Here is a 15486-nt window from a genome sequence, read left to right as displayed (position 1 = left end):
TGGCAAACAAAGACGAGCATAATAAGAGTAGATTTTTTTCATTACTCGTAGCTTCAAAGAGTAAGCAGTAAATGCTTACTTCAATTTTGTTTAGAAAATGAAATGAGAAAACAAAGAGAGGATTCGGTCACAATCTTCCAAAATCGATTTAAATCTTTACTAATAGAAGCTACCTTTTTTGAGAAGACAAAATGAGAAAATAGAGAGCTGAGAATCCGGACTCGAATCTTCCCATGCATTCGCTGCCAAAAAAAAGAACTTTACTTGAATATTCAATGAAAATTTACCTTTTTGGAGAAAATGAAAGGAGAAAGGAGAGATCTGAGTATTCAAATGCAATCTTCCAATTCATTACCGTTTTTTGAGAAGATGGTTTTCAGGGGAGAAGGAAAAAGAGGAAAAAAGAGGGCTGAGGATTTCTTGGTCTCCCCTATTCAGTTATAAATAGCTATCGATCTGTAAGCCTGCACAGACATCCACCGAGATTACAGAATGAAGACTGTAGTGGCGATTCTTGCTGTTCTTTTGATCATTTCCCTTGCCGCAGCTCAAGGATATGCAGGTGCAGATAAGTGTAATTTTTATATTTTTTTATTTTGACAAAATATTATTTATTTAATTTAAACGTATTTTTTTTCAAGGCGGAATGCGACACAGCGACAAGCCCAGCCGCTTGTATTGCCCGGACGCCTGCCCACCAAACTGCGTAGAGAAGAACGATGGGAAACGGTGTTACTGTGATTGTAACATAGGCTACAATCTCAACGACGACTTGATATGCCCAACGGATTGCCCGCCAAACTGTGTTCTGAAAAACGATGGAAAACAGTGTTACTGTGATTGCACGTAAGAGGCGAATAACCAATGCAAATATTATGTGATTTTCACATCAATCGTTTAATAAAAGAGTTTTTTTTTATCTATTTTTATGCTTTTCATTACAGCAGTCGATGTCTGACCTTCAAAAATGTTGAGGGTCTGGACTTCGTAGTTCCAGCCTCAGCCAGGCTAAATAAAGTGATTCTAAAGAAACTTAGGTTCTGTTGAATTAAGGAGGTTAGTATTAGGTTTCTTGGTCACTCTGAATAAGGATAAAAAGACTCAAGGTCACTTTGAATCGCGCGGAAGGTTTCTTGGTTATCAGTACAACTCACGAAGCTCGTAAATCTCGGGAGGGCATCTTCTAACCCGAATTTTGAACCTGTAATCTCTTATCTAATTTCTCCTGATACTCATTAAAACTCTACTGTGATATCCTCATTCTCTTAATCATCCAATCGTTTTTCTTTTGAAGAGTATAACTAGTAAACACAAGCTTTGTCAAGCAAATCCAAAACCTTCCAACGCTATCCGTTTTGGCTTTAGAAACGTTTTTTGGTTTTTTATCTCCGGGCTAAAAGGGTAAGCTTCTTTGGATGATACAGTGGGGAGTGACAAAATAAACTTCTCTGAGAGATACAGATTACAGAAGGGGGAAGAAAAAATAGTGGCGAATATGGGGTTCTCTCGTTTTCTCTTTGTCTGTTTACTCTCTCTGGTTCTGCTCCAGACGCCAGTGTTTGCTTTGAAAAAGGCAAGCAATTGAACAACTCATGTTTTGATTCATTTTCTGCTTCAAATCTTGACATTTTCTTTTTTCAATAGCTACTAACTTGTTGTCAATTCTACGATCTTTCATTCACAAGTTTCAGTTGTGATGGACAAATATCAAATATTTTCATTTTAAAGAGTTGATCGATCTATTTGTGGTGATGTCCCACATCTTTTTTAAATATATCATGGGTTTTCCTTTGTTCAAGATACGATTTCTTCGAAAATAATAGAAACTCAACTAAGAAAACAAACTTCGTTTTCTTCTCACTCTTTCTAATCCTTTCTCTAAAAAATTTCATCATTATGTTTCTCTTTTCGTTTTTCTCTTTTCATTTTTCTTCATGGAGCTGGGTTCGGAGCAGTTGAAACTGTATAAGCCGCGTAACCCGCGACGAATTCATTTTCAGGCTAAATTTATTTTTATTGACATTGAATTTTTAGTAACGCCTGCATTGTTCTGACATATCTTTTCTGGCTTTTCTCTCGTTGAGATTTTGATTTTCATCTAATGATCGTTGCAGTCTTTTGTAGTCTACCTGGGAGGACATTCTCACGGTCCTGAAGCTTCTTCAGTCGAGTACGAACAAGCGACTGAGTCACATCATAGCTTTCTGGGATCATATCTGGGAAGGTAAACAAGGAAGAGCTTATAAATAAATATATATATACATATGCGCCTTGCCGCCCTGCTCTCCGGATTCTCATATGTGCCATTGCATCCCGTCCAGCATTGAGAAGGCGCAAGAAGCTCTCATCTACTCCTACACAAAACATATAAATGGGTTTGCTGCGTATCTGGAAGAAGAAGAAGCAAAGGCTATTGCACGTAAGAAGAAATTTTTGTAAAAATCATGTCGTTCGAAGAGAAAAATGAATATTTATTTTATCCATAATTCATGTGGCAACTTGGCCTTACGGCCCTGGCTTTTCCTGATCTCTGCTTCTTCCTTGAATCCGTAGGCCACCCGAATGTCGTATCAGTTTTCGCAAGCAGAACCAGAAGATTACACACGACTCGAACTTGGGCTTTTATGGATCTTGAGAGAGATGGCACAGTTCCAGCTGGTTCCATATGGATTAATGCCAGATTTGGCGAAGATACAATTATTGCCAATATTGATTCTGGTATAATGCTTTTGTTGTTTCCATCGGCGACGTGCGCTTTACTTTCGAATCTTCTTTATTTAAGTCAACTTCTTCTTCCATGGAAAGCAACGAGATTACATCTTAATTTCATCAATAACTTACTCATTTAATGATTGAAGAACGTATGAGCTACTGTTGCACTTTCGATTGCTATCGGTTTTCACATCTTGATGGTGATTTTTCCTGTGGACAGGAGTGTGGCCTGAATCAAAGAGCTTTAGCGATGATGGACTGGGACCCATTCCTTCAAGGTGGAAAGGAATATGTGAGAGTGACTCTACAGGAACTCACTGCAACAGGTTGTTTTTCTTCCTCTCGAAGCTGTTACGATTTGAGACTCTTTGATCCGAGACTACTCTTTAACTTCTATGTCAAGAGTCAGCGACCAATTGCTTCTTCTTCGCTAATTTTTTGGAAATGGCCGATTATCTAAATGGGACTATTGCTGTTTTCTGTTTCCATTTCATTACAAGAACCACTGGAAGTCTGCGTGCTTCGTTACGTTTGTATCCTCGTTGAAGAAACTCATTTTCTCGATACTCCATAATATGCACCTCCTTGTCCAGTTTTACTTCCGACTGACGGTTTGGCAATGCGTGGGCAGGAAACTGATCGGAATGAGGTCATACAGCAAGGGCTTCGAAGCCTATGACTCGCCACTGAACGCCTCAGAGCGGGTTCCACGCGATACAGATGGTCATGGGAGCCACACTCTGTCGACGGCCGGAGGCGCATTTGTTGCCAATGCGAACATCTTCGGCAATGCCAACGGCACCGCCAAGGGTGGCTCTCCCCGCGCCCGTGTCGCATCTTACAAGGTCTGTTGGGCCGAAAAACCTAGTGGTAACGTGAATTGCGAAGACACCGACATTATTGCGGCCTTCGATCAGGCCATCCATGACGGCGTCGACGTCATCTCCGTTTCTCTTGGTGGAGACACGGAAGCCTATTTCCAAGATGGAATCGCCATCGGGTCTTTCCACGCCGTTCAGCAGGGGATCGTTGTCGTTTGTGCTGCTGGAAATGACGGGCCCACGCCTGGAACTGTCACCAATCTCGCCCCTTGGATTATCACTGTAGGGGCCAGCACTTTGGACAGGTCTTTCACCTCCGCTGCTAACCTCGGCAATCACAAACAACTCCAGGTTATCTCACTCATAGGCCTCGCTGGTTTGTCTCCTTTCTGATTTTTTTTTTTTTTGTTATTTGTTATTTGTTCTAGTATTTACGATTCCTGTTTTTTGTCGAGCCACAGGGACAGAGTCTTTCAAGCGGGCACATGCAGCAAAAGTATCATCCTTTAATCAACTCCATTGATGCAAAGCTTGACACTGCAAATGCAACTGCTGCGTAAGCACCTAACTGAAGAATCATCTTCTTGTCTTTCTCATCAAGGATGTCTATAGTGTTTTTCGCATTTCTAATATACGGCTTTTGTTTTCCAGACAATTTTGTTTCATAGGTGCCCTCGACCCGCAGAAGGTGAAAGGAAAAGTGGTGGCTTGTCTTCGTGGTTTGAATTTCAAGCTGGACAAGGGTCTAGCAGTTCAGCTCGCTGGCGGCGTAGGAATGATCCTTGCCAATGATGAGGAGACCGGAAACTCTGTGGACACTGACGCACACTTCCTCCCTGCTACGCACATCAGTTATGCAGATGGTCTTGATCTTTATGCCTATATCAATTCCACAAAGTCAGTCTCCCCTGTTCAATTAATCATAATCACCTACTTCGACCATGCTTATAGTGATGAATTTTCCTCTATTTCTTCTTTTTTTAAGGTCACCCGTCGCTTTTATAGAGCCTGTAAGAACGACTTTTGGATATAAACCATCTCCAATCATGGCGGGATTTTCTTCTCAAGGTCCAAACACCATAACCCCGGAGATCCTCAAGGTAAACACCGATAGCGGAATACCTCGCCAATCCTCTTTTCCTGCCTAACAATTTCAACGAGTGCCCTCTTTTACTCTACTGACTGTAGCATAACTCTTTTGCAGCCTGATGTAACTGCACCTGGAGTGTCAGTCCTTGCGGCCTTCTCTGAAGTAGCTAACCCTACTTCCGATCCCCTTGACTACAGGCGAGTGGCCTTCAATCTCGATTCTGGCACGTCCATGGCTTGTCCTCACGTCGCCGGCGTCGTGGGACTTCTCAAAACACTTCACCCAGATTGGAGCCCTTCAATGATGCGTTCCGCAATCATGACAACAGGTGATTTTAAGTACGGCGTAGGCTCCAATGTAAGCTAACATTAGCGTCCGTTTCACCCTTCTTATTACAGTTTGTATTTGTGTCTCTCATTCACAGCAAGATCAAGGGATAATGCGATGGAGCCAATGAGAAACGCTTCTCTAGTGAAGGCCACGCCGTTCAGCTACGGCGGCGGTCACATCCGACCCAACCGTGCACAAGATCCCGGCCTTGTTTACGACATCTCTACCACTGACTACTTAAATTTCCTATGCAATTATGGCTACAACTCCTCCCAGATGGCCTCTTTTATCAAACAAGGATACAAATGCCCAGAGAAATGGAGTATTCTGGACATGAACTACCCCTCAATCACTGTCCCTAATCTCCGTAAATCCACAACTGTTACTCGAACGCTGAAGAATGTGGGCACGCCAGGAACGTACAAGCTTCGATTGGAGAATCCTGAAGGAGTATCTGTGTCGGTTGAACCGAAGAGCTTGACGTTTGAAAAGATGGGCGAGGAGAAGAGCTACAAGATGATTCTGGCTCCCAAATATGGGAGGATGGGTGGTGATTACGTTTACGGGAGAATCATATGGTCCGACGGTCTCCACTATGTGCGAAGTCCTATTGTGGTTTCATGAGAAACGTATCTCAGTTCAATTGAGACCAGATACTCGATTTTCCTGTTGGGTTCTAGTCAGTTTAAGTTAGGTGTTTGGCGGGGATTTGTGTAAGTGATCTTATTTCTGGGTTGCAAAAGTGAGCCTCACACTTACAAAAAAATTGAAGACAGATAATTGAAGGTAAAAGAGACTTTTATTAACGATTCTCAAGATAGAATTTGCACTCTCAGATGTGATTCTCGAAATAATTTTTATTACAGAGACATTAGGAAATAATTTCTTTTCGACAAACTCCTTGCAAGAGGAAAAGGGGACACGGTAACTTGCTGGCTGCTTTTTAGCTCTTCAGATTCATCCCTCTTTCTTTGTTTCTCTGTTGGATTGTTTGTGTAGTTGGTACATACTTCACTTATCCCCCTGCCCTACTAGGATGAGGAGAAAATCTCATCAGGTTTGGTTCCATTTAACTCAACCTACTAACATCAGGTCGTCTTCTCTGTTCGTTCCTTTTACCACTCGTTTTTTTTTTTTAATTCATTACATGACCGATACAAGTATTTATTGGAGGTAGATCCGTTTCCTGGTTCTTGCCTTATTTGGCCCAAGTATCATTACATTGAGCAATTTCAAAGACAAGAAGAAGTTTTTGCACTGGGTGGGTCTTTTCATTCAATCAGAACTATACATCGGTTATATAAAATTTAATGAGATAGATAGAAGATGAAAAAACAACAACAACAACAACAAAAAAAAAAAAAAAAAAAAAGGAATTTCCTTTATAGAAAACAAATCCTGTTCAGCTACCCATCTTCGACGATTTCACTGCTAACCAGAGGGATTCAAGTACCAAACAGCACACTGTTTATGAACGAACAACCGGTTTTTCTTCTTCCTTGTTTGGTTTTCATTAAAACTTTAGAAACCTTTCCAGGCAGCTAAAACTTCTTGAAAAACCTCTGTAATCAGTTCCCTATCAGCAAATTGCAGGAAAGCATTAAATTCATCCCGAATATCGAATATCTTCCCAAAGTTGACGAGGTACCGGAGGCAGCAACTCTTGAGTATAGGTAGCCGATAGAGAGATGCATTCTGGAGCCTTTCGAGAACATTTTTCGTGTCGATATCTTCCAAAAGGCTATCATGGCAAGCCTCCTTAAGATCATCAATGTCGTACTTATCAGCAGCCCTCAGAAGCGCAAGCCTGTGAGTTAGAAACTCCTCGTGCTGGATGTTACCATAGATGTAATTAAGGAAAGCCTGACAGGATTCAATGGACATATCGGAGATCTCAATGGTGGACAGTTCCTTCTCCTTGAGATTGTGTGAGAACATGCTTCTGAAGACGGGTGATCTCGTGGCAAGAACAGAACGATGAGCCTTGATGCTTCCATCTGAAGCATTAATGGTGATGTCCGTGTGGATATCTTCAGATAGCATTCGGCCAAGCGAAGACAGAGCCGTTACACTGGAACGAGAGTCGATGAAACCTTTGGCCCAGATGGACGAAGGCTCACTTCCCTGCTTCGATTCAAGCACAAGAAATTGCTACTAAGAAAGATGCAGGTGATTCAGAAACTAGAAACCAGAAGATGATCCAGTAAGAATATATTTCAAAAGGTGGTTGGTAGAGAAAATGATAAGATACTCAGAGACATATGCTGACTGAAAACCCTTTGGGCCCTGAATTCCCATGACAGCCTCTCAGAGGTATTGGACTTGACCTCAATTGGAAGCGGGTTAGTGCTGTGGAAAATTTTTATTTTGACCAGTTTTCTTGCATTTGTGCCACTATAATAAACAAAGGAAAATTAAATCGTATTTACACTAGAAATAAATTAATTTTATAACCAATGAAAATAAGATTAAAAGTAAAAGGTAAAGTGACTTTAGGGTTTATTTTTAAAAGTTTTTTATTCTTTTTAACATTTCTTAATGGTAAAAAGAATAAAAAAAAATCAAAACAAATTTTCCCTTACTAAAAAATAACACAGATACTGAAAAATTTTAGTCAACAACCGTGTTTTGTTTTCTACCTTCCAATAAAATATCTTCAACGTTGCTATTCTAAATTACGAATGATCACAGTTTCATCCGAGAATTAAGAAGAAGAAGAATCGTAAGGGCAAGAGGCTTACGTCAGTGCTAGCGGTTTTCAGATCCACGAACTCAATGTCGATGACGAATTTCCCTGCGAGAAGAGTCTCAATCGGCCACACAAAATCGTCGTTGTTCTTGAGCTGTTTGTCTTTGATTCCTACTTTCAAAAAACACGAGAGATATTAGCACAAATTCCATCCATTAATTCTGGAATTTAAACAAAAATTGTGCAGCCCTGTCCCTGAAGTACAGATCACCGGAGCCAAGCAGCTCGAAGTCACCAAAAATGAATTGGGAGTCCGAAGTGTTGGACTTTTGACATAGAGGTCCACAGGCCCATATACTTCAAAATCCAAGTGGCCTATTTTCGAAATGACGACGTCAAGTCAGGCTGTTAGCAGTTACTAGTTTCAACCAATGATCCCGACCATCCGATCGTGACCCCCTATCGTCAGTTGGCAGAATCGACATCCAAGTGTAATACCAGGATTGGAAATTGGAAACGCCACGGGCGACCCGATGGAGGTTCTGGAACGTTGAAATAGAATAGATAGGAAAGCAGAGACGAAAGAGGAAAGTGGAAACGAACCGGGATGAATTAGAGTCCTTCTCTCTCCTAGTGAAGAACGGACTCGAGCGAAGAAAGATGCGATCGGTGGCTGGTCTTTATTAAGATTCGATATCACCGGGTACAGCTTAACGTAGAGCAGCCGATTCTTCTCCACTGACAAATACCTTCCAAGAAATCAAAACATAAACGGTATTAATCTTCATATTGAAGAGTTTCGAGCATCGTTTCAAGCAATTCATCTGTAATTTAGTAATTAGCAAAGAAGAAAGGCCAAGAATTTTAGGTCTTCACCCGATGATCTACAGAAAAGTTTTCATCAATTGACAGCATCTTCCCAGTCAAAGATAAACGTTAAAAAATGAAAATGGCAAAGAACTGAACTCTCCGAGATTTCTTGATCATATATTCAGGAAAGCAGAGGATGGTCAAAAAATCAATCGCATGACAGTATCTCCACGCTTGATAACTGCCGGAAGTAAAGCCCTAAAATTGAAAAAGGCAAAGAAAGGAGCAACCCAGTGCTGTGTAACACTGAAAACATGATTATAGTTGTGTTCGAAATTAAATGATCGGGAAAAGGGATAGAAATAGAGAGAGAGCCTAACCAATTCCAGTTTCCCATTCTGAAAGGATCGGATTTCCGATAAGTGCAGGAAGCAAGATTGTCGATCCTCCATTGGGCCAGTCTGGATGTGGTCTCTACTCTGTAAGCGTTATCGCTCATCCTTGCGAACGCCAGTGCCGTCGTGATCTCATTGATGCAGTCGAAGATGCCATCCAACAAGTCTCCGGGCTTTCCCAGGTTTGCTTGCACTGATCGACCCCGAAAGAATCATGGAAAATTCCGACTGCCTTAAGACTTCCAAGATGAAGCCCCCACCCTAGTCGATTTATCTTTATTGCCTCTCCTCTTTGCTCGATTGTGGGGGTTGTTCTGTGCAAGCAAGGGTCTTCAGATTGCTTTACGCTACTGAGGGGAGAGAGAAAGAGCGTAGCTGATTTGTTTGGAGTAGACTGTGTCGACTTGGAAGGGGAGAAGGGGATTCGGTTTTTATATTATTTCCTTTTAATTTTATAAAAGATAAATTAAGAAATAATGGCTTTTAAGGCTTCGAAGTAAAGCATAAAATCAGGGAAAGCTATACCCGCATACCAGTGGGCCCGTCGTAAGAATTTCATTCCTAATAAGTCCCAATTGAAACATTTCTACTTAAAAATATCCTTTAGGTCATTATGCCATTTCAAATGGTCTCTGACTAAGAGCCCCGATGTTATCCTAATTGCAGGAGCGATTTGAGTTTGAGTTGGAGGTGGAATGAGGCTTGATTTGGGCTGATCAGACTCGGGGTGTATTAGTAACTGGGTCAGTTCCCGAGTTTGATTCGAGAGTGGGGTGTTTCAGGCAATAATAATTCGCGAGGGAAGAAAGTTGGAGGATTTTTGTCTTGTACAAATTGATTGGGGAAGTTTGGAATCTTGGCCTTGTTTGTATTCCTTCCTTTGGCTTGTTTTCATTGTTTAGAAGGGATAATGAAGATCCAAGTGAACAAGAAACGTATCTGCGTGGGACAGCCCAACCGGAATCTTCAAGCTTTTTTGGCTACAATCTACAGCTTTGCAAGCAATCTTCGTTTCTCTCCAGGCAATGATCCCACTTGCTGCTCATTAGTAGAAAATTGTTTTCCGATCACCCACGCTTTCACTGATTTTCTACCTAGTTTTGATACAAAAAATCTGAACGCCACGTGGTTGGCCCGCATCAGCTGCATCGTCTTAGATTCTGTTGGACTCGATGATTGATGACAAGGAATCCGATTATCCGAACAAGGGAGATCTAAAATCTCATTCTGGTCTGGTGGTGAGCAATTGGGTTTGGGTTACGTGTCCGAACACATGGCTTGCCAGAAAAGCAAGCCTATCTATTTGGTTGATAGCTTTGATTTGACGTTGAGATGTTTGTTGTTTAAATAAATATCCAAAGGGTCTGCGTTTGGTGGGAGGCTGCTCAACTAATTCAAGTACATCTTTGAATTAATCCAATTGTTGAAACCTTGTTTTGTCCGTGATTAATAGTCAGAGCAGCGGCTTAGTGAAACCCGACTTTATTGTCAGTTGTCACTGCCACAACTAATCGTGGCGTTGGCGGATCCATTGAAGTGGCAGCTTATGGGAGGTCAGGTCACCTCTTTGTAATGGCCCCTTCAATGACATGAACAGGGACAGGTGGAGTCCAAATCTGGCTTCCACCGAATTGGTTGTCATTAGGAATGGGGCCGGAATTGAACTTTGAAGACAATTATTGAACCAAGGGTGAGCCTTCAGCCCTTTGAAAGTCTCATTACAGAGGTCAATTATCCCTTTTCAATCGCCATCTTTCAAAGAAAGCGGGTAAAGAAGGGAAGTGTACAGTGCTTTCCGTACTTGAAAGGTGTTAAGAACGATTGACGATGCTGCCATTTCAATAATAAGTAACGGTGCCGTCGGTGAAGGGGCAACTGGAATGCCACCTGACACCACACTTAACGCCGGATCTGTCGAATGCGACGCAACTAATGATGTTATACGACTGTTACGGGATGGTTGACTGGAACTAATTTTGTACCCACGGCCCAAATGTGGGCAACTTGACCCAAAGCTGTTCCCTTGAAAGCTCCAAAAGCCTCATCCCCACTTCAGAGCCCATGGACCGTGGCTTCAAATTATGAATCTCATAGAGACGAGACGACAGATTGTACCTTTTGAGTAATGTCAAAAGTCATGTTTGATTTGGAAATTGGAACATTGAAGCCGGTGATCCAGTTCATACAAATCAGAACTAGCCAGCGAGTTTCAAATCGAATCGGTCGACTAATCCCTCTGGCATTAGGGGACAGAGGAATCACTAAATAACAATCGTGAAAACAATAGCCTCCAGCCTTTCCTGTCTTCACTTATCCCACTTGAAAGATGGAGACAAGCAGCCTGGGGAAGCTCAACTCCAATCACCATCTTTTCTCCATTTCTTGTTCACATGTCGCGGACTTTCTTCTGTAACTTTTGCTTACATTCCTTATCCCATGTAAGCGCTTACATCATTCCTCTCTTTTTTTAAGTTTTTAACTCTCTTCTTCCGTGGCCTGACTCGGAAACCTGAAACTTTAAAAAACAAAAACAAAAAAACGCAAGCAAGTGAGGACCTAACCAAGTTTTCTGGAACCACAACGACGGGTAAAAACTCTAGGTTGTGCCTTGTGCGACACAAAAATGGCTGAACCTGCGGGACGGAATCGAAGGGGTTCGATTGGAATTGAAGCAAGCAGCTTCAATTTGGTTTGACAGATTTGACTTGTGATGATAGCAGTCAAGTCGCGGACACCATTACTAACCCAATTTAAATTGGAAGTCAAGTCCGGTTTTCGCGGCGGCTTCACGACCGCTGTAAGACACGTGGTCAGTTCCCACGTTCTCTTGGGACCCACTGTAAGTCATCCAGTAATTAGTATTTACTCCCTCGGTCCTCTGTATTTAAATCTATTTCCTACCGAGCCGAAAGAGAAGGATAACTTTATTCTTTTGTCACTTTTTAAAATTTTTTAAATATTTCTTTTGGTGGAAGCACATTATTTCGTTCTATACATTTCACATAAGAAGCTCGTTGAGTGGGGATGGAAGAGGATTGTAGGAATACGGAGAGCTCTCATCTGACTCTCTTGTTAAGTTTCTGCAAAAAATCTCTGGTGACAAATATATTCTTCCGACGGACGTCAAGGAATTCGTTAATCGTTAATCGTTAATCGTTTCTCGTTCATTCTCCGTCCAGAAGCGGTCAGATTCCGGTCAACTTGTCGGTGAAAGAAAAAAGAATTCGACACTGAACATTGGGAATTTTGAATAAAGATGCAGACTGCAGACTGCAGACTGCCAGTGCCAACCTTCTTCCGGTGGGAGAAAACTCCAAACTCTGTTTCCTGCAAAACCCAGGTTTGCTTTGGCTCGACTCGTCCAAATGTTGTTGAAATAAAGGCCTGCTGCCGCCCTTCTCCAATAGCTGCCTTTCATCCTATCATGGATTTTCTATTGTCTTTCCTCTTCTTCACTTTCTCCTTTTTCAATCTTTAAATTGCAGCCATTTATCGAAATACGGCGAGAATGGGAGAGGGGCTGAGCCGAAGAGAAACAGACCAATTTCGGATCGATGTCTCTCCAATTTCCTCAAACTTCTGCTTCTTGCATCACAGCGCACGGAGTTTTGCTCCATATTTTGCTGCGAACAAGAGATTGTGAGTTCAATTGAGCTAATTTCTTCTCTTTACATCTTAAGTTTTCTCTGGTTTCAGCTGGATAATCCTCTTTTCGTTGCTGAGTATAGACTGCAGGCCTGGTTTCAGCAAGCTTATCTTCTTTTCGAAGCTCTGTGAAAAGTCGATAGTTGTTCAATTCTTAGATAGGTCCATTAAGTGTGTAGTTATCAGTAATAGCATCAATTACATCTTATTGCAATTTTTAATAACTTGTCTGGGAAGTCAGTGTCGCTGACTGCACAAGTCGACTGCTTCAATTTAGAAACTATTTTCGCCTCGGCTTAGACCAGAAAAAATCTGATTCAGGAGGCTCATCAGTCACCCCAGTGTAGCTCTATGAAGTTTTATGGGGCTTCTTGTTGTTTAATTATCTCAGGATACAGTTTTTTTATGGGTAATTGTTAAAACACCTGTTTCATTACATCCCTGTACTCGAAATCCTCAACACAGCAACGAAAACTGTTTCTTTTTTAGCTTTGCAAAGTACTGTTTGCGTGGATGTGATTAAGTAATTCATTTTTGGGTATATATTTCTCTGAATCTGATTATCATACACCCAGATGTAACGTTAAACTCTTCTTTCTGGACTCTGTAGGTAGAGAGGCTTGGCAAGTCTCTCGGTAAGCAGAAGGCTCAGATGGAGTAATGACTAACCTGTAATCGATCTGCCTGGCTCCCTGAATGCCATCTAAGAAGCTTGTCAAGAAGGTTGATACACTTCCTAGTTGGCATAAGGGGAGCCATGCAGACCCAAATAGAAATGCATATTGCAGGTTCAGGTGACTAATTTTTCTTCTAAAATATCTGCAATTTCCGTGAGTTTTGTCTTGCCAATGCACGCTATGAATTAATATCTCCTCTAATGTCATTATTCAAATGGGTGAAACAAGAAAGATTACTTGCAGTTCTCTCTGTTTTTCCAATACGAGTTTTCTTTTTGCCTCTCATGATAGCTCGATCAGAAAAGGAGCAGTTTTAACATCTTGTGCTTATGTTTTTCTTTAATTCCATTGCCACACAACTCTTTTAGCAGATGGAAACAGATTTTTCTGTTCCAATGTGATCTGCTTTTTAACTGAAGTACAGGTGATTATATACACTACTGTTTGTTGGGACAGTCAACAAGCTGATTACTCCAGTGATCAAGTTCAATCTTTTACAATTATCAGAAGATTGATCCAAGGTTACTGTTCGCCGCTGGGTGCATAGACTATCGAACATAAACATGCAAGGATTTGAGTTCCTTGTCACAGGAAGGCGACAAGGAACTGGAACAGTACTTTCAAAGGATTTGAGAAGATAGATTCAATGGCTTCTGTGATAAAACTGGAACATCGACATGCAAGGATTTGAGTTCTCCACCTGATTAACTATATTTTTTTATGGCAAATTCCAATCTGCATAACTAATGGAAGAGCAGGATCTGTGCTTGCCTCTCTTGATAGTTGAACATCTGTATCAGTTCACATGATAGAACAAGGGTCATTATGTGGTTCTTGAACGTGGTATATATAATGTGGAACACTAGCTTGGTTAGCCCAAACTGTTGGTTTAACGGTCTTGGTTTCATCATATGATCTGTAATCATTCTCCTGCTTCTTCTTCTTCTGGTCCATTGGGGTGACACTAACGAGTTCCGTAAAACCCATGTTCTTCCTGAGAAGCGTTGTCAAATAAATAGAATCGACTCCCTCCCCAATTACAACAATTTTGTTTTTCTCCTCGCCTTCAATAGCTGCTGATAGCACTCCTGCAATAGCGCCACTAAAACCAGTTAATTACAATGAACAGACCCGAAGCTGAAATATGATCACTCGGAAGTGAACACGCCACAATGCTTGCGAACAAAATCCCTTTGTGTTTGGAGACCTTGAAAAGACTTGGATAATGAGGTTTTACCTGGAACACCAACTACAACTTTCATGGCCTTGCTACGAGTCTTGGGATCACACATCTGCAACTTCAGGACTATCTTTTGCTGCAATAGAATCAAACCCGGGGAGTAAGAGAATATGCATAATCCCTAAATTTAAAGGAGAGTTCCACATTCATAGCTTATTACCTTCATCTTCTTGATCACTTGCGGAACTACGCGATTTGAATTCTTTCCTCCGGGCCTCAGTTACAACAGGAGAAACTTTCCAAAGCTAGGTAATACAGGAAATCCCGGCAAGTGGACGATGTACCATCCAACTTACCCTCTGCATATATATATATGGGCATGGGAGTTCCAAGGCAAGACGCTAATACCAACCAAATCTCACATTGCACTCGTGGAATAGTCGCAGCGAAAGGGACGATGTTGTCGGGTCAAAAAAAAGAAATAAGAGAAGCAACCTCTGTGAGTTACGCAGCGAGCCTAATTTTTTAGGTGGAACGAGGAAAATGAATCGAATAGGTAGAGAGCATACGTCGGCTTGCTGGACTTGTTACAGTACCGTGGCTCTCGCAGTCTTCGTCTCTACCGTTAGTGTGAGGGAGCGGCATCTGCAAGCATCCCCGGTGGGCTCCCCGTGCGTTCGTTGCTTTCTGTTAGTGGTCGTCGAAGAGAGAAGCCTGGAGAGCATCAGCAAGAGTCCCGGTGGGCACACCAATTAGAGCCGTGTCGCGAGCCATCCAAACCTGTCCTTAATCAGAGTGGATTAGGTCGGTTTGAAGATTGAAAATGTCGGTTTGGCGGAAAATTTCCTACGGAAAGGAGTCAGATATGGCTAACTCGGATGACTGCAGCCTGATGATCTAATGAAGGCCACGCGTCGTACAACCGAGAAGACTTCCTTTCTCCAGACCTGTTGGCATACGGCGCACATCTTCGCCGAAAGAGTACCTTGTCCCCGGAAGGCGTGACAGAACCTCCTTCAGGCCTTCCACGTGAAGCTCGTCGTGTGTCCTGAAAATTTCATCTCTTTGGAACAGTAGAAATGCCGTAGTCAAAATCGATGCTATTTATTTTATTAGTGAGATTATATAGAACATATC

General features: G+C 41.8%; 2 protein-coding genes and 1 long non-coding RNA gene across 3 annotated transcripts; 2 read left to right on the top strand and 1 right to left on the bottom strand.

Moving 5' to 3' along the window:
- Positions 1-480: 480 nt before the first annotated feature.
- On the top strand, positions 481-918 carry LOC137940268 (uncharacterized). The gene is made up of 2 exons (XR_011110312.1): positions 481-562; positions 642-918. It is a non-coding gene; the product is annotated as an uncharacterized lncRNA (long non-coding RNA).
- Positions 919-1495: 577 nt separating this feature from the next.
- Positions 1496-5577, top strand: LOC137940820 (subtilisin-like protease SBT5.3). The gene is made up of 11 exons (XM_068785944.1): positions 1496-1573; positions 2115-2224; positions 2322-2419; positions 2554-2718; positions 2933-3038; positions 3344-3884; positions 3995-4089; positions 4185-4430; positions 4519-4633; positions 4738-4951; positions 5048-5577. Exons 1-11 carry the CDS (start codon positions 1496-1498, stop codon positions 5575-5577), a joined length of 2298 nt encoding a protein of 765 aa, XP_068642045.1.
- Positions 5578-6245: 668 nt separating this feature from the next.
- Positions 6246-9238, bottom strand: LOC137940250 (BTB/POZ domain-containing protein At1g55760). The gene is made up of 4 exons (XM_068785198.1): positions 8833-9238; positions 8246-8391; positions 7695-7813; positions 6246-7077 (listed from the first exon to the last, which is right to left on the bottom strand). Exons 1-4 carry the CDS (start codon positions 8949-8951, stop codon positions 6475-6477), a joined length of 987 nt encoding a protein of 328 aa, XP_068641299.1. The 5' UTR covers positions 8952-9238; the 3' UTR covers positions 6246-6474.
- Positions 9239-15486: the final 6248 nt, after the last annotated feature.

The sequence above is a fragment of the Aristolochia californica genome, unplaced genomic scaffold (genome assembly GCF_029961685.1).
Source record: "Aristolochia californica isolate CCGP_79_NKW_82.1479 unplaced genomic scaffold, dmAriCali1.0.hap1 SCAF_9, whole genome shotgun sequence".
In the NCBI taxonomy this organism is placed as follows: domain Eukaryota; kingdom Viridiplantae; phylum Streptophyta; class Magnoliopsida; order Piperales; family Aristolochiaceae; genus Aristolochia; species Aristolochia californica.
This window is presented reverse-complemented; position numbering and strand designations above follow the sequence as displayed.